Raw genomic sequence first — 19,066 nt, 5'->3', positions numbered from 1 at the left:
TAATTCTGTGTAGCATTTATAAGTGGAGATTTATTGTCTCTCTCTTCCCCTACAAAAAACATGAGTGACATATCCAGGAATCTTCAGGATCCTTTTGTGGTTTCTCTTAGAGTAGTCTATGCATTCTCGTGTGGGCTGTAAATCAGTTCTGGGCAGGCGCCCCTGGTCCCCATAGACTCTGCCGGAAGAGCACTGAAGGTTTGGCACTCTGCGGGCTCGTGGAATCCATCTGGGGGCGTCCCTGAGCAATATGAAAATACACCGTGACAGCACTGGTGTGCTTTAACGGCCTCAAGGCCCCGGCCTGCACCTGGTGTCGGTGTTCCATGTCCCTCGGCCCCCGTCGTTGATTGCTGAGAAATCATCCGTGATTCCTGAGAATAGGTGACCTGCTCCCACAGCCTAGTGGAGATGCAACCAAATCACGTGGGAAGGTAAGCGATGGGCCTGGATCTCAACCTCCGCAGCATTTTAATAAACCCAACCAGTGACCTCTTGGTAAATGGGGTGACGCTCGGCGTGCAAAGCTCACTGTGCAAGGGAAAGGGGAGAGGCCTCCCCTCGGCGCCCTTGCCCAGGTTGCTGAGCAGAGCCGGGGGCCGGAGCCGGGGGCAGACAGGGAAACACCCTCGGGTGTGTGGTGAAGGACTCCCCCCAGGCCCTCCTGAGAGCTCATGTTGTTGCATGCACAGGGCGAGGCCGGCTTTAACCATTCTCCAGCTCAGCCTGACCTGGCCCTGCTCACCTCCCCCTGCAGGTGTCTCCCCGCCTGTCTCCCCCGCTGTGAACTGACTACCAGCCCCAAACGGGCCACGTTCCCTTCCCTCGGGGGACTTTGCCCATGCTGTTCCCTCTGCCCTGCCTTGACCAGACCTACGCTGCTTTCCTTCAGCTCTCCATTTAGACGTTATCTCATTCTTTTCATGTTCCTGTTCAGCAAGCATGTGTGATGTGCCTACTGCTAACTGGGTTGCCGGGAGCTTTTCTAAGTGGTGAACAGAAGAGGCAAAACCCCGTCTTCATGACAAATAAATAGATGCGATAGGATGTGTGTGGCGAAGGATTACACAGAATAGTAAGAGGAGAGGCGGCACGCTGGGGCACTGTTTTGGACGGGCCCATGGTGAGGAGGTGATGTTCGAGCCGCCACCGGAATGACGTTAGGACGTAAAGCAGGCAGGGGTCTGGAGAGGAGCATCCCTCAGAGCAGATGGGGGCCCCTGGCGAGGGCTTAGTGCTGGGGGAGCAGCAGGGGGGCCGGTGTGGCTGGAGCCAAGCACGGTAGGCAGGCAGGGCCACCTGCAGGTCACCTTGAGGACTTGGGGTTTATTCTGGGATGGAAACCATTGGAGGCTTGAGAATCGGGGTGTGGCATCACCGCCTCCTGGAAGTCCCCCTGGCTCCCTGACGCGGGGTCCGTGGCTTTCCTGCGGGCCCACAGAGCACCCTCCCCGCTCCCGTCTCACTCCTCAGTGTTGAGTGTTGCCCTGTCCGCTCCCCAACCGTGTGCCTTCAAGAACAAGGCCCGCATCTCATTCCCCGCCCCTTCTCCAGTGCCTTTTTGCACACGGTCCATATGCAATAAATGTGGTCGAAAGAGCGATAACTGGTTCTCACAGACAACAGCCCTGAAGTCCTGCGGGGCCGGGGGGGGGGGCGGGGGGGGCGGGTGTTGGCCTCTGAGTAGCGGTAGGTTGCGTGCTCGCACCCCGTACGGGTACCGCATAACAGGCATCAGCCTTTCTCTCTCAAAGCAGATCGACCCCTCTGAGCAAAAGACTCTGGCCAATCTGCCGTGGATTGTGGAGCCGGGACAGGAAGCCAAGAGGGGGATTAATACCAAGTATGAGACCACGATTTTCTGATACTCACCGTCCTCCCGCCCTCGTGGTGCCTTGCACGCCGAGCAGCCCGGAGCAGGCTTCCCTTCCCGCCTCCGTTCCCACCCAGCCCAGGAGGAAGACTGCTCGGTTTGTGTGGCCTTGTCACAGGCGCAGGGCCGCTGGCCATTCCTGGGGACGTTCTTTCTGCACCAGGGACAGAAAGCGCAACCGAAACCCTGAGAGGCACGAGCTGAGATTTTCGCGGGCTCCCGACTCCCCTCGCTGTCACCACCCAAGGTATTTCTAATGTCTTGACCCCCACACTTGCTTTGCTGTCGTTGGGGATAAACATCTTAAAAAAAAAAAAAAAGTGCAGGGGATCTCTAATACTGCCTAAAAGTATAAACATCTTGGGTTTTTTCACTGTCCGCAGTTTTAAAGGTAGAATCAGAACAGAACAGCCCCCACAAAGCATCTGTAAAATTCTATCACTGAGCATCATTTCATGCAACAAAAACCACCCTCCCTAGTGGCCAGGAAATCCTGCCTCCCAATTTCTATATCTGTGGTTTTTTATGTCATCAACTGTGTCGGCTAAAGAAAACCTTCACATCTCCGGACTGATTCAAAACTTAAATGATTTAAAGCAGAGAAATTTATTATGCACAGGAAAATGTGTCTTGTATTCAATATTTTTACTAAAAAGATGTTTCATTAATGCATTGATAAGCAGACGAGGTTAGCTGTGAGGGATGTTTCCGGTTTCATTTCAAGTAACTAAATTTCTACTGCTTACGACCAAGAGGGCAGGCTGAGCGTGGGAAGGCCCTGGCGACTCTCCCCAGGGCAGGAGATTCAGGCAAGCAGACGGGGGTCCCCCCCCCCCCCAAAGTGCTGACGCAGCCATAAGCCTGCAGAGATTGCTTTTCTAAATCTTCACAGTGTTTTAAAGAACATGATAAAAAAAAAAATCTAGGGCTCCTGCTGTCAAGATTTCTGTCATGGAAAACTTGTTTGAGAAAGGTGTTAATAAAATTCTATTGCAAAAATTTGTTTTCTAGAAAAAATAAATACAAAAAAAAAAAGAAGAAGAGATTCCAAAGTAATAAAACTCTTTTCTTGAAACAGAAAAAATAAATAATGTTTGCTTACTATTTGATTAAATAAAATTTACTTACATTTCATTAAGCTATTTTACTTTTTTTAATGTCTCTGTGGAGTATTTGTATGATAAATACCATAATGTATATTTATGTAGAATCAAATTATATACAGTACCAATATCATTATAGAAAAAAATAACGTTTTAATGTATATTGTTCTAACTGATCATATTGTGAATCATTTTGAAGTTCATTATAGAGATATTGATAAATTGTGGGACTGTCTTAATGTTGCTTTTTTTTTTTAATTAACAATATGATTTTAAACCTGAGAATATCAGTTACATTCATCAGTTGGTGAGTTTTGGAAGATAACTACATTTTATTTCAAACTGACAAATGTATATGGTTTCAGTTCAGTGTGGAAGAATTTTAATACAATATTAAATTACTTGAACTGAACAGTTCCTTGTACATATTTTGCCTATTCACTGTCGATATGTATGTAGCAAATGGAAAGTAAAATAACACATCTATGGTACCAAAAGGAAACTGTATAGGAGCAAAGTGAACACTAGCTTTGCCGAAACAGAAACATACGTGTAAATATGCTTGGGCTTCCAGTTATAAATTTTGTAATTTTTGTCATTATTTATATCCTATAAAAAAGCACACAGAATAAAAAGGAGATTGTACAGCCGCCGGCGCCTGGCATCCTTCTGTGAGCACTCCCTGCTTCCATTTAGGAAGGGAACCGAGGGGCCAGCCCTCTCGGCGTGCAGAGCCAAAGGGATCTTTACACTGGCAAAATAATGGAGAAAATCTGCTCATCTCCAAGTTCAACCCGTCTGAAGAGACACAGTGGCCTTCACAGCTGAGTTTTAGCCAAAAAGCCCCCATTGTCTTTGTTGAAATATTAAAGTGGGCTGTGAGGAGAAATTGCCAAAACAGGAATTTCTAAAGGAGGAAGTGACCACGAACTGGGTCACTTTTATAGGATCACATAGATGGCAGGTTGGCTAAAGCATCTGCGTGTTCGTCTTAGCTCAGGCTAAGCCCATAGTCTGATGGGCTTAACCAACACATTTAATTTCTTACAGTTCGGAAGGCTGGAAAGTCCAAAGTCAAGTCCAAGCCCGCACAGTGGTTTTCATAGGAGGCACTTTATCTTGGCTTGTAGGCGACCACCATCATGCTGTTTGCTCACATGACCTGTGTGTGTGTGAGCCCAGGTGGGGAGTAGCAAGCTTGCTGGTGTCTCTTCTTACAAGGGCACTAATGCCATCATGAGGGCCCCACCCTTATGACCCCATCTAACCCTAATTATTTTCCAAAGGCCCATCTTCAAATACCATCACATTGGAGGATTAGGGCTTCAACATGTGAATTTTGAGGGGACACCAACATTCCATAGCAACATTCATCAATCCTTTCATTTTTCCTAAAATGCATGTGCCAGCTGTGAATTGAGTGGTAATAGGGCCATGTTAGAGACACACTGGGAAGATCAATGGTTCGCATTCCATACCTTGTGGCTTTCAGATCTCTCCACTGCTGGATCCAAGTCTGATACTCTGCAAAATACATGCCAAATCAATCTTGGGGCACTACCAGCCTGACATGCAGAGGCCCAGGGCTTTGAATCCCAAAGAGTAAAACCATCCTGCGATGGGGTGGAATTCACAGAGGCAGAAGGGCAGGTTTCCTGAAGGAAGGTTTGGGCTGGAAATTTAGATGGTAATGCTTCAACTGGGCTACTTTGGCCCTTTATCTTTGCTAACCAAAGGTCAGTATTGCTTTTATTTGTTGTCTCCATGGATCAAATGCTTATTTGCATCAGTTATGGCCCCAGCACAAAGCAGATGGCACACTCCAATTAGGATCATTTAAGAGTTTAATAAATAAAATACTTACATAGGTGTTGGCAGCCTGTAGGGTAACAGAGGGGGTAGAGCAGTGTCCCTGAGCTGGTGATGGCCTGAGAGGGAATGGGAGAGGAGGGGGCTGCATACAGGTTGAGGAACGTGGCCTGGTGCGGGGACCCTCAGCAAGAGAGCCGGGGATTAAAATACTCTAATCTCAGCCCTGGCCGGTGTGGCTCTCAGTTGGTTGAGTGTTGTCCTATGTACTGAAAGGTTACTGGATCGATTCCCTGTCAGGGCACCTGCCTGGGTTGCGGGTTCCATCCCTGGACTGGGTGCATATGGAAGGCAATCAATGTATGTTTCTCACATTGATGTTTCTCTCTCTTTCTCTCTCTAAGCGGATGAGGATATATATATATATATATATATATATATATATATAGCCCTGACCGAGTTGTCTCAGTGGATAGAACGTCAGCCTGTAGACTGAAGGGTCCCAGGTTTGATTCTGGTCAAGGGCACATGCCAGGGTTGCGGGCTCAATCCCCAGTTGCAGGCGTGCAGGAGGCAGCCGATCAATGATGCTCTCTCTCCCTCTCCCTTCCTCTCTGAAATCAATAAAAATATATATGTATCCTGATCTCTCTCTCTACCTCCCATTCTGCATTACCTGAACCCACGGGTGCCAGAGGGCAGAGGCCCACTGGTATGGTCTACACAGGGCAGCCTCGAGCCACCAATCAGGGCCGGGAACAGGGACGAGTGGATCTGAGTGGCAAACAGAGAGCGAGCCCCCACGTATTAAAGAAGGGATTTGAGCTAATTGTCTTCAAGGGGAAATCTGACGAGTTGGCAATTGCCATGTCCATGGGCGTGGGGATCCTTGAATGCTATTATTATTCCAAAAAGGACTTCAGTTCAATCACTCCATTAATTTTTTCTTTTTAAATTATATTCTATGACAAATTTGGGTAAATGAACCCTATGAAAATTATTCCTGGTTAGTTCATTAATAAGTCATGGAAGTGATTTTTCTCAAGACACCAGATTTTTGTTGGAATACTTGGGAATATTGCTGGTGCATAGCACGTCTGGATGTGATGGGGCGGGAGACAGGCTTAGATAAAGAACACCTGGCCAAATCCCCCAAAATCAATACAAATTCACACTTGGACCAAATAACATTGCGTCTAAGCTATTTCTGAAAAGAAATGAAAATTGGATAAGTGGGTGAGCCTCCAGAGTTCTTGCTTCTTCACTGAATTGGAATATAATGACCGTGTTCAGAAGGCTATATGGAATAAAGCCTTTTTTAAAAACATTTTTTCAGTTCTCTTTTTACACAAGCTCTTCACTGAGTATGTTTCTTGAGAAAATTAAGCGGTCTGACTATTATAGCACATTTTTTAAATTAAATCTTTATTGTTGAAAGTATTAATATGTCCCCTTTTTCCCCCCATTGACTCCTTCTAGGCTGTCCCTGCTTTCCCCCACCCAGGCCTTCACCACCTTACTGTCTGTGTCCATGGGTTATGCATATATGCATACAAGGTCTTTGCTTTCTTCCTACTCCCCTCCCCCGCCTCCCCTCTGAGATTCCGCAGTCTGTTCCATGCTTCTATGTCTCTGGGTCTATTTTGTTTATCAGTTTATTTTGTTCATTAGATTCCACATATAAGTGAGATCATATGCTGGCTTCTTTCCCTTAGCATAATACTCTCCAGGACCCTCCATGCTGTCTCGAAGTATAACACATTTTCTTAACATAAGATTGGGTAGGCGCCCAGCACAGGCCAGCAGAGGGGCGCTGCACCACGCTGCTCCATCAGGTACCCTCCCCCCGGGGCCCCACATCCGTTTACTGCTGTTGGAGCACAGGTGAACCCAGGCATCGGCCTGCCCCGGTGACAGAGTCCTGCTTCCCACAGAAACCAGCTCCGAACAGGCAGAGAATGGCCTTAGCCCTGTCGAATAACGACGATCGTGTGCACTGTGAGCTTCCCTTGGTACCCGAGAATCAGAACTTTCTTTTTTGTTGTTGTTAATCCTCACCTGAGGATATTTTTCCCATTGATTTTTAGAGAGAGTGGAAGGGCGGAGGGGGGGAGGGAAGGGGAGAGAGAAAGAGAAGAGAGAGAGAGAGAGAGCGTGAGCGCCATCGATATGAGAGAGAAACATCAATTGGTTGCCTCCTGCATGTGCCCCGGGATGGAACCTGCAATCCAAGTATGTGCACTTGACCGGGGAGCAAACCCGTGACCCTTCTTTGCTAGGGCCAATGCTCTAACCACTAGCAACACCAGCCAGGGCAACCAGAACTTACTTATGGTGGTGGGATTAAGCCAAAGACTTGGGTGCTGACCTGGGGAACACCAATTCTACTGTTTCCTGTTTTCATCTCAAGCCAATGTCCTCACTCAAAACTCACTCTGAGCTCAGGGTGGCGCCACTATACTTAGAGTTACAAACGCAGAGCCAATCATTCCCACCCAGCATACTGCACTCTGTGTGTAACTCCTAACAAATCACAGCTACAAATTACCACCAACACAATGTTTGCTTTCCTCTCCAGAACCCCAGAGACCTATGTAGTAAAAGCTGCACAGGCATTCCAAGAGTAATGACCAGCGATGCAAAGACTTACACATACATCAGACTGAAATCAAGATTCTCCAGGGGGGTCACCCAGCTGAAGGCAGCTGAGGTTTTTGGGGGGTTTTTTTTAAATATATTTTTATTTATTTCAGAGAGAGGAAGGAAGAGGGAGAGAGAGATAGAAACATCAATGACGAGAGAGAATCATTGATTGGCTGCCTCCTGCACGTCCCACACTGGGATCGAGCCTGCAACCTGGGCACATACTCTGACCGGGAATCGAACTGTGACCTCCTGGTTCATAGGTCGACGCTCAACCACTGAGCCACACCGGCTGGGCAAGCAGCTGAGGCTGACCCATTGCTTGGCTCAGACAGCTGAGGAGCAGGCGAGTCGCACACCAGACTCCATGAGCACAGCGGAGCTAACGTGCACCTTCCAAGTCCTGCCATTTAGGAGACCCGAGTCATCTCAGCGCCACAGTGAGAGTGAGCAGAGATGGGTCGCGCTCACGGCCCGTCAGCTCTCAGCCTGGGATGAGAGCTGGGCAGAGCAGTCCCATCCGTGCTCCACTGAGCTGGCCTCGCGTCTGTGGCCTCCATCGAGCACCCCTACAGTTGCTCCTGCAGCTCCCCTCTTACTGCCTCTCGTCAATAAGACACCTGAGGAGGGAAGTCAAGACGCCTCCACGTAAGAACAACATCAACTGATTTCTGACATTGGAGAAGCTGGTTTCTCGCCACGTCTCAAACCTGCATGCTCAGTTTTCCGAGACAAAATAAAAAACAACACAAAAAAAACCTAATGTGCTAAGAGATGACTCGGGGAGACTGGGAAAGAAGGCAGGCACAGGAAATTCAGCAATCCCATTTCAGCAGGCCATTTCTGGGGAGGTGGTCTGCGGGGAGGGGCGAGGTGGTCAACCCCAACGGCTTCAGGGCCACCCAGGCAACAGGAGTGTAGGGAGAGCTATGGCGACCCACAGAGCACCTGCCTCATCTCAGGGGGCGGCGGCTACTCAGTTCCTGCTGATTCTTGCCAGGCAGAAAGGAAGGCTCTGGGTCAACAGACTGTCTGATAAATCGAGATTCTTATGCGAAATCGCCAGATTTTCAAATGCTGGCAACAAATGCAGAGTTTTAAAAAGTAAGTGTGGCCCAAACAAAACTCATCTGTGGGCTGGGCGTGGTCCATGCATCACTTGTGTGAGATTTTCTGAGAAATCCACCCAGTTTCAACGGCCTCGCGGCTGGATGTCCAGTTACTTATCAGAAGAGGAACAGTGTGTCTGGATGAGGGGAGGGGGTGGAGGAGAGAGGGATGCAGGCTCACTGACATTTGCTGAACTGGTCTTATACGCCACATTAGTTTACGGGAGTACCAGGAACTACACATCAGAATTAACAGTCTCTTAAAAAGGGAGAGGCTTTTTTCCAATGTAACAGCAACTTCAGAGATGGTACAGGGCTGGAATGGAAGCTCCAGGGCATCAAAATCCCAAGTTCCTTCAATATTTCCACTATGCCGTCCTTCACGTGTAGCATCCAGCTGCAAGGTCACCTCATGAACACAGAATGGCTGCTGGAGCATCATCCAACACACACACATTCCTGGCAGGAGAAAGGATGGTAAAGAACCAAAGGGCTCTTGCCTCCCGAACAAAACAAAACATATTTCCTGGAAGCTTCACCACGAACTTCCACTTCCATCTCACTGGCCAACCCTAGATAGGGGGTAAAAATTAAAACGTGTGGAAGCCCAGCCGTGGTGGCTCAGTGGTTGAGCATCGACCTATGAACAAGGAGTTCGCAGTTCAATTCCCGATCAGGGCACATGCCCAGGTTTTGGCCTCGATCCCAAGTAGGAGGCATGCAGCACACATGCTCGGGGTTCCAGGCTCAATCCCCAGTGAGGGGTGTGCAGGAGGCAGCCGATCAATGATTCTCTCTCTTCATTGATGTTTCTATTTCACTCTCTCCCTCTCGCTTCCTCTCTGAAATCAATAAAAAACATTAAAATTTTTTAAATGTGTGAAAGTGTCCAATACAGGGCCTGACAAAAGGCCTGTAAAAAGTAGTAGCCCCTCCTTCCTTACTCCTAAAAATGATTTGTCTCAGAAAGTTACTTGACAGAGTGGGGCATGTCGACATAAGAAACATCCAAACCTGTAGAGAATTTGCCTGTGAGTTTCTTTGAGCCACACTGACAACATATGCTGGGGAGCAAGGCCTCAAATGCTCCGGAGAATAACAATTTTGCAGCTTGCATTTGAAATTAAGGAGGGAACATAAGGAAGAGTACATGAGAGGGGGAGAAAGCAAGATGGGGGACGATTACAGGATAGTTAAGATGGTGTGCTCTCTTGAAACCTAGGTGCACAGAAGCAATGGAGAGGGCTTGCTTACGGCAAAAATAAACCTTTTGCTAAAAAGCTATATGCCTGGGGCATGACTGCCCACCAGACCTGCCCAGTTAGGAATTTATAATCAGATCACCCTGTGAGGTTACTTTCCCTAGAACTTTTTTTCATCCACAGGCAAATAAACCCAAGGTGAAGGGTTTAGAAGCACTGCTAACTGAAGATGAATCCAAGATGAGAAGGAGGTCTCCAATGCATTCTCCAGCTAACCCCTACACAGGTGTCCATGACCCCAAAAGGATTCCACTTCCAATTGCAACGGACACTCAACCTGTAGCCCAGTGGTCTAGGTCTTTCTATAACGAACAAATCATCTCTCTCTCTCCTACTAGTAAGCTCTATGGGCCTCTGTAACTTGTTTCCTGAGCCCACGCACCCAGCTGGCTCACTTTTTCTACCTCTGTGACTTTCTAAATAAACTTGCACTTGTAGTTGAAAAAAGAAAAAAATCAGATTTGTATTCTGGCCCTGGCTTTGACACTGATTAACTGCCAGGGGTGTGGTTCTTCCTCTATAAACTGCAACTGCATAGTCTGCAGATCCACTCGTAACCACTGTGAAGGTAAAATAAGGGCCGGGCCCAGCCAGTGTGGCTCAATGGTAGAGCATCTACCTATGAACTAGGAGGTCACCGTTCAATCCCCAGTCAGCACACATGCTCGGGTTCCAGGCTCAATCCCCAGTGAGGGGTGTGCAGGAGGCAGCCGATCAATGATTCTCTCTCATCATTGATGTTTCTATCTTTCTCGCCCTCTCCTTCCTCTCTGAAATCAATACAAATGTATTTTTTAAAAATAAAATAAGGGCTGGGCAGTGCCCTGGGTGGGGAGGTGATGAAGATTTGCATGGATGAATGTGAACATTGCTCCAGCTCTGAGCAGCCACCTGGGTCCTAAGCAGGCGTCTTCACTCACCTGCTGGGTGTTTCCCAGTTTGATCTGTTGCTCAGAACCACCGGGCTTGGAATGCTCTCTCTGGTTTCTTATTCTAGCCCTGGGTGATGGCAAATCGCAGAGGCAGGTTTTTCTCTCCACTTCTGTGGGATAAGCAGTATTCCCTGTTCTGAGAGCCTGACCTCAGGAGTGAATTTACAATGAATAACAGCAACTCATTTTCCTGAATCATAATTGAAATGAAAATGTCCTAACTTTCGGTCTCCTCACAACATCATCTGATTCAGAAGTCAGTCACTGTTGATTCCAAATGACTTCAAAGGCCCGGTCTCTGAGGAGTCCCAGGTTTGATGCAAATTCTTCTGCCCCTTCCACGCACGTGCACACAAATACACAACAATTCTGTGGTTAAACTCATAGCCCAACAGCAGCTGATTTCCTAAGGCGGGAATGTTAATAACCATACATCTGTAGTCTTAAGGAGAGGGTCTATGGGCAAGAAAATCTATTCATGTGACTATCCTCGGAGATTAAGAATTGTAAGAAAACCATTTTCTCCTTTTCTAAAGGTCAGTAAGTAAATTATGGTAACATAGAGCATTTGCTGAGTCATAGATTGCCATACTTGCCAACCTAAACACTCTGGGGATATGTTTATTCATTTCATATAATTTGGAAGCAAATCTTTTCTATCCAAAAAATGTTTTACTTTTCCCCTAATGCTGCTTCACAATAAAATGTCAAACTAACCCGGGAAGGTGAAGAAAATGCTGGTGACGTGCTGCATCTTAATCTGACAGCCCCATGGTACCCTAGTGCAGAGAGAACACAGCACGTGCTCTGGGCGGGCGGCCCAGCAGGGGCTTCCATCATTCAGATACTTATGGAGGCTCCGATGGGAGCCAGGATTGTGTGAGACTCTGGTATAAAAGACAGAGACCTGGCTTTCGCGGAGCTTCCGACCTAAAGGGGGACTCCAATAAGTAAGCAACACGGGGCAATAGAAGTCATGTAAGAGAAAAGAGGGCGCTACAAAGGTAATCTCAAAGAATATATGAAGAATAAGAAGGAATCAGAAGAAAAAAATAGGGGGAAGCGGGGCAGTATGGAAGAGAGGGCAATGTATACAAAGCCACGGAAACAAGAGAGCACACAGTAGGCCCAGGGTTTTAAAGAGGTAAAAATCACGCAGGGGGCAGGACTGATGCATAGATGGCAGTTGGGGACCTGTTGCCAGGCAGATAATGGGACCCAAATAATGGCAAGCATTGTTCACTGGTCCAAGCTTGGCACATGGTAGACCCTCAAGGCATATAAGATAGATAGGTGGATGAATGAACAAACTAATAAAGGAATTTTGCTCAAGATTCCTTCACCTACACCCACTGTATTCACTACACTTACCACACTAACTTGCAATGTTTAGTCTTTGCTGGTCCTTCTCAGCCCCTGTGCTGGTCCCTCAACTCACCAACCTGGACTTATTCCCCGGCCTCCTTGACACCCATTTCGCTGCTGATCTCTTTTGGTTTTGTGGTTTCAAGTGTCACAAGTCACGATGACTCTCGTGGTTTCTATCTCCATCATAGATTTTTCTCATGAGCTCCAGACCCTTACCAGCTACTCAACAACTCCACTTGAATGCCGAATTGCCACTTCAAATGTACTATGTCCGAAAACCCACTCCTTTTATTGTCTTCTTCCTATCAGTTGCTCAAGCCACACAAGCCCAAACTTGGTGTCATTCTGGAATTGTCTTTCTCACAACCTTTATCTAATCCATTAACTCTGGTCTTCAAACTATATCCAGAATCTAATTTGTCACAACCTCTACTGCTGCTGCTCTAGACTGGCCACCTTCATTTTGCCCAGATTATTGTAAAAGCTTCTCATTGGTCTCCCTGCTTCCGCCCTTGCCTGTCAGCTGGTTCCCACTGCCAGAGTGATCAAGTTAAAGCTTCAGGTAGATACTGCACAGCTCAACCGCTCCTCGAGCCCCTGGAGCCCTCCGCAGTGCACTCCTATTATAGTCCCCTCACCCGGTCTCCTCCGGCCACAATGACCTCCTCCCGGTTCTGGAACAGACCAACCCATCCCACTTTCAGGCCTTTACTTTCTCTCCAGACACCTGCACGGCTCAGCCCCTCACCTTTCAGGGCTGTACTCGTGTCATCTTCTCAATAAGCAACTCCATCTAAAACGGTAACCCTCCCCCTACCCGTGTACACCCAGTATTACAACTAATACACTGTAGCTTTTACTTATTTACTTTTCGTCCACCTCTCCCTAGCCCCCAACTGAAGTATGGCAAGGACTTTGTTTTGCTCACTGCTATCTCCCTACAAATATGCCAGGTACACATGGTAGATCTCAATACATATTTACTGAATGAAAGAATGAATAGATGAATTCTATCCTTTAAAGGAGCTTCTCCAGACCAGCTACACCAAGCAGTGATCAGACAGACTGAGGAGACAGAAATTTTGGTAGAAGTGAATTGCACAGAGCTGATAACGCTTCATCAAAAGGTTGTTGGATTTGGTTTGAAGAATCCTTCACATCTGTTTTCTAATCAACAAAGGACAAGCAAGGAGTATGAAACAATCTGAAAATGTTTTCCAAAAATATTTTTTGGAATTTTATTTTTATAAAAAATTTTCTATTTCATGTATTAAAATGTATACCAAGGACAAAAAAACATCATGTAAACTGTATCATAGATATAAAACATACAAGACACATACAATGTAAAAAAAATCTTTATATATATAAAATGCAATGTAATTTCCAATACAAAAAAAAATGAAATATAAAAGCAGGGCAAAATGCGTATCTGCAAGAACAAAGCAACATCCTCCCCTTGAATGACCACCTGAGCTGCCATGAAACCTGCAGCTGCATCCTCCTAGCTTCTCCTCATCCCTCATATTACCTAGTCTTTCTTCCATTTTCCTTTTTAATTTATTTTTAAGACAAAGGCCATCAAGGCCTTTTAAGAGCTGATGTTGGTTGTTATACTTTAACAGTGAAGTGAGTTCAATTCCAAAAGTTAATACTTTACACTCTGAGCTACAAACGAGTTCCTAAACACTGCATGCAGATAAAATTCTGATGAGGATACTCTAAGCAGAACATGCTATTTACATAAATTTCTTTTATAAAATTAAGACGGCACATCACATTTGCTTAAATCACAGTAAGTCTATAACAAGTTCCTTAATCTATATATAAAAAAAAAAAACCTCCTTAACAATGTAAAAGATTTTATTCACTCTATTTATGGTTCTCTGAAAAGCTAAATAGAAATATCTAATCTAAAATATACCTGGAGTGGTCTAGTCCTCCTGCCCACCCTATTATGTGATAACAATAAAAACTGGCTCATGGCATACCTGCCACTGACACTAATACCCATTTGATTTAGTCCTTGTTACAGCAATAAATTTTTAAGTCTTGGTTATTTTTTATGTAGCAACCACATCTATCATTAATTTATCAGCATATCCCTTAACAATATATTTCTGGGAAAATATTTAGATTTAAGTTGCAATTAAGGTTCCTAATTAAGAGGTCAAAAAAGCTAATTATTGATGCTGATGTGCTTTTTCCCTGTCAGAATCTACCTTTTCAGATTAACCTTCCAGGGAGGCAGGGAGGAAAGGAAGCAGGTAAGGAGAGAAGGGAAGGGAGACAGACTGGTTGGAGTGTCAAAGGGAACACCGTCCAGAGTCCCGATGACTCTGGTTCTGAGAATTCTCCTAAATTCACTAAGAGAACAGCACTGACATTGCCATTCTTTTAAAAGTAAATGGAATTAGAAGAAAATGATTTTCTACTATTCTATATTTCTTAGGAAAATTATGTTATTAAAATTGGCTCCTCCCCAATCAATCTGATTTACTAATATCTAACTATAGAGCAACTGCTTTAAAACACACACACACACACACACACACACACACACACACAGTGAAGATTAAGGAAGGTCTGGTACGTACCAGTAAAAAAAAACCAGAGAGCAGGACAGTGCCCAGCTCAGAGGCTGACCACGGAGTCCGTTAGGGCACGGACTGTCCTCAACTAGTGAGGGAAGGTAGACCAATAAAATCGACTCTGCAACACATAATTTTCACTCCACAGAAAGAATGTTGAAATCCAAGACTCACTTATGTAGTGAATTAAAGGAAATATTGCAAATTGTGCTCACAGACACAATATTTTTAAAGCTAATTTAAGGAGTGCAAATAAGCTCCAAGGTTGTATTTGGGAAACTACGCCCCGGTGGGGTAATGTGGCTCAGAAAGCAGGCACTGCTACTCTGAGGCACAACTCGCATAATGACAGTATTAAAATACATATTTCCTTCCAGTTATCCTAATTATGTCAACCAATTTGAATGTATCAAGAGAGAATTTTACCAACAGTATATAACAAGGTACGTATTTACATTTTCATTTGCATCTTAAAGACAAATTGTTAAAAATAATGATGATTATGAAAAACAAGACTAAAGGTGTGTTCACTGGGGAAAAAGCTACATTAGTATCATTCTTCAAACCATAAACAATTCTGTAATTAATGCAATACTGTAAAACAATTCACAGCTTTATAAAAAGTTGAAATACAGAGTTCATCACAATTTTTTCCAATTCAAAATTTAAGAGTTCGACTTATATTAATGCTTAACAATTTTACTCTAAAGTCTGTAAAATATATAAAATACCAAGATTATCAACAGTCACATATGTCTTGAAGTCAGGGGACACATGTATTTTCATCAGATTGGTTCCATTTGTGTAGAAGGTCTGTGAGGATTCCCCAGTGATGACATTCCACCACTGTTCAGAGAAAAATAAAATTCCCATTAGAATGGTAATTACACTGTGTGACAATCTGTAGTGCAAGCCAGACCCTTCACCCTATCACACACACCCCCCACGCCCACACTCCAAGCAAACAGCAGGAAAGAAGTCCACAGTTAACGCTGAATACATTCATCAACCAGGTCAGCCTCTCCTGACCAACCCTGGTGACTGCCTCACAGCGACCCTACACCTCCCTCCACTGGGAGAAGCGCGCAGCCTGTCGAGAGCAGCAGACACAAGGCCACTCGATGTCCATTATGGCCATAGTTGGCTGTCTGCACGTCCTTCTCAGTAGAATGGGCAGAAGAATGCCCTCTCTTCTCTAAAAATGCCCCTTTGCAGACACAAACTGGCAGACACCAAGGCTATTCATAATATGGCTACAGGATAGAATGTCCTCTCTACTGAATCTTCCCTTTCACCAGGAGTGATTCAAGAGCCAATGACCAAGTTTCTTTATAAACTCTTGTCATTCATACATGGATTTGCTAAATAAATACTGAACATCTCAAATGTAGCATGTGCTCTGGCCAGGTCCCTCCCTTCTCCTCCCAATCACTGAACTCACTAAGATTTTAACAATATTTATATTCACTTACCAAATGGAGGTCATAAAGTTTACCCATAAATCTCACGGCTAAAACGAGGGCAAAAGAGACGCTGTGCGTGAGCCTCTTTTGAAAAGGGCTCAGGTACATCAAGATCCTGAGTGTTATGAACACAATAATGATGTCACTCACTTTTGCATCCGTGGCAGAACCTGGCCTTCTGCCTTGTGCGTGTGACTGGGTCAATTTTTCATGTTCACTATCAGTAATAATAACTGGTACAAGTACACCCCATGGACTTTATAAACCTCACTGAAGCAACATGCACTAAATGTGACATTTTCCAGAACTGACAATTTTGCTCTGTAAAACAGCAATGTAAGCAAGATGGCAGAGAACACATTCCTGTTTTGAGTTGCTAGGGGAAAATGATAGAGGTAGCAGCCCCTTAGAGGTCACCCAGGAACTGCCTCACCTTACACAGAAGGAAACCAAGGTTCTGAGAGAAGAGAGGCCCCGTCACCCAAGACCACCCAGCTGGCAGAAGTACAACAGTTTCTGGCTTCCTCGTCCAGTGCTCCCACCGCCACCTTCCCTCTATTAAAACAGACCACTCTACTTGGAAACACCACAGTAGTCACTAATTTGAGTATGGACTAAAAAGCAATATTAGAGTGGTAGCTAATACAGGGGATTTCTTGGGCAGTGAAGCTGTTCTGTATGATACCGCAATGGTGGACACATGCCATTTGTCAAAATTCACAGAACAAACAACACCAAGAGTGAACCCTGATGTAAACTATGGACCTTGGGTAATAAGGATGTGTCAATGAATTCTCATCAATAGAATTAGGTACCACTCTGACGGTGGGCCATTGATAGTGGGGGAGACGGAGTGTATTGGGACTCTATACATGCTGCTCAATTTTTCTGTGAACTTAAAACTGCTCTAAGAAATAAAGTGAATTTTTTTCTTAAAAAATTGCAGCTAATGTTTACTCAGGGTACACTATGTGCTATTATATATAAACTAGTTGCCCTGCGCGTGAATCCATGCGCCAGTAGGTTGCTGCCGCCCTCCTGTAGCTCTCCACCCACTGCCCCACCCTCCTGTAGCTCCCCCTGCACCCCCCCTCATAGCTTGCTGTCTTGCCCCCTACTGTAGCTTTCCGCCGCCTGCTTGTAGTTCGCTGCCCCACCCCCTCCTGCAGATCTGTGATCCGGTCATTATGCGGTAGGTTGTTACGCCTCACGGCATAATGGATAATTAGCATATTCCTCTCTTATTACACAGGATGCTTTACATGTATTAATTCCTTTAATGCTCCCAACCCTGAGGTCGAAATTATTGTGCCCATTTTACAGATGAGAAAACAGAGGCACAGAGAGTTTAATAATCCTGTGATTAATAAGATTATTAACTTAACAAAGCTAATGAGTAGCAGAGCCGGGCTTTGAACTCAGGCAGTCTGCCCCAAGGCGCCCTCCCTGACCATCACACTCCGCTGCCTCTAAGCAACAGCAAACCTACATTTACCTCCCTGTATTCTATATTTCAAACCAGCTTTTCTCCTCATGAGTATGAATTAATGCGGATTTCTTGTCATTCTAACAGTATACATGCCCTGTGGCATAACACAGGTAGACAGCTCAATTATATCATTTTTAACTTAGAAATAGGAACAATTTGGAAAGTTAAGAGCATTTTAGCTACTGGATACCTACTTTATCTTATTGACATTCAATTTATGCAACTTGGATTCTAGAGTAAACAGACTCAAAAGGCCCATTTTCTTGGACACTACAGCAGCTGCTCCTTTTTACTTTTAATTTGCTCTGTGCTTTGGAGAGTCTCATTACCAAGATGGGGAGATGCAGGCTGGGCTGCAACATAATCAGCTTAACCAGAGGGAAGAGCAGCCTGATTGTCACCTAAATAACAGAGACTGAATATACAGGCTAAAGGTTCTCCCACCCATGAGGCATAACCCCTACAGCACAGCTATCTATGTTCCCCAAGAACTCTGGAGACCTGGTCATTGATCTCTATCCCATCTTGTAAGCCAGGCTCACGAACATGGATGAGCCTTCGAGGGCGCCCAGAGCATCAAGTGACATGGTCTCTAGAAGCTCAGTGCCAAAGCAGCTTTTAGCAGTTAATAAAGATCAAGATTCCCAGCTCCCAACACAAATAGCAATGCCACTCTTCTCAGCATCATCCTCAGAGCAGTAAAGGGGAACAAGTGGTAAGAGCCTCACAATCCCTAATAACTAAATAAAGGCAAGCCCCAAAAAAGTATAGGTTAATGCAACGTCTTGCAAACAGCATGGTATTTTTTTTAAATCCTTTTTATTGATTTCAGAGAGGAAGGGAGAGGGAGAAATAGAACATCAATGATGAGAGAGAATCATTGATTGGCTGCCTCTGGCACGCCCCCTACTGGGGATCAAGCCTGCAACCTGGGCATGTGCCCTTGACCAGAATCGAACCCGGAACCCTTCAGTTCACAGGCTGACACTCTATCCACTGAGCCAAACCGGCTAGGGCAACAGCATGCTATTTTAAATGCACACTTGTAAAGGGACCATATGTACATTCTCTCATAGGACTAAAAACTGCCCTCTTATTTACCTTTTTTATAAACTAGGTTTTTATGTTGAGTAAAATTACAATTACATGATGGGTCCCGTGTAACCAAAAACTTCATTAGTGCCAATATTTTTTAACATCTACATTGTGTTAGACAGAATCATCTCCTACACTTGAATGTCTTCAGTCAGAGATAACAGTATCATAAGATCTAATTTACTAGGGAGCTATTGTAAGTGGTCGGTATGCTACTCAGTACCATCTTCATTTTCTAAGTAAACCACTATTCAAAAGCCTCCCCTCAGCATCCCCCTCCACAGGAAGCCTCTGCTAACTCCCAAAGGTAGAACTGTCCTCACCTCTCC

The 19,066-nt window shown here is 45.2% G+C and overlaps 2 protein-coding genes across 17 annotated transcripts in view; one reads left to right on the top strand and one right to left on the bottom strand.

The window, feature by feature from the left end:
• The window catches only part of ANKS1B (ankyrin repeat and sterile alpha motif domain containing 1B), an 808,746-nt gene extending 806,657 nt beyond the window's left edge, over positions 1–2,089 (top strand). For 8 of the 16 annotated variants that reach the window (XM_054719389.1, XM_054719387.1, XM_054719397.1 and 5 more), the window contains one exon: positions 1,755–2,089. In XM_054719389.1, coding sequence (XP_054575364.1) covers positions 1,755–1,865 — 111 coding nt within the window. In that variant the 3' untranslated portion in view covers positions 1,866–2,089. Of the gene's footprint in view, positions 1–1,738 lie in introns of all 16 variants that reach the window. The other 8 variants (XM_054719390.1, XM_054719388.1, XM_054719398.1 and 5 more) reach the window with 2 other exon arrangements.
• An 11,210-nt stretch (positions 2,090–13,299) lies between these two features.
• Positions 13,300–19,066, bottom strand: part of APAF1 (apoptotic peptidase activating factor 1) — a 77,258-nt gene continuing 71,491 nt past the window's right edge. Inside the window, exon 27 of the mRNA XM_054719386.1 lies at positions 13,300–15,536. Within this exon, the coding sequence (XP_054575361.1) occupies positions 15,390–15,536 (147 nt within the window). The 3' untranslated portion in view covers positions 13,300–15,389. The remainder of the gene's footprint in view (positions 15,537–19,066) is intronic.

The sequence above is a fragment of the Eptesicus fuscus genome, chromosome 7, assembly GCF_027574615.1.
Source record: "Eptesicus fuscus isolate TK198812 chromosome 7, DD_ASM_mEF_20220401, whole genome shotgun sequence".
Classification (NCBI taxonomy): domain Eukaryota; kingdom Metazoa; phylum Chordata; class Mammalia; order Chiroptera; family Vespertilionidae; genus Eptesicus; species Eptesicus fuscus.
This window is presented reverse-complemented; position numbering and strand designations above follow the sequence as displayed.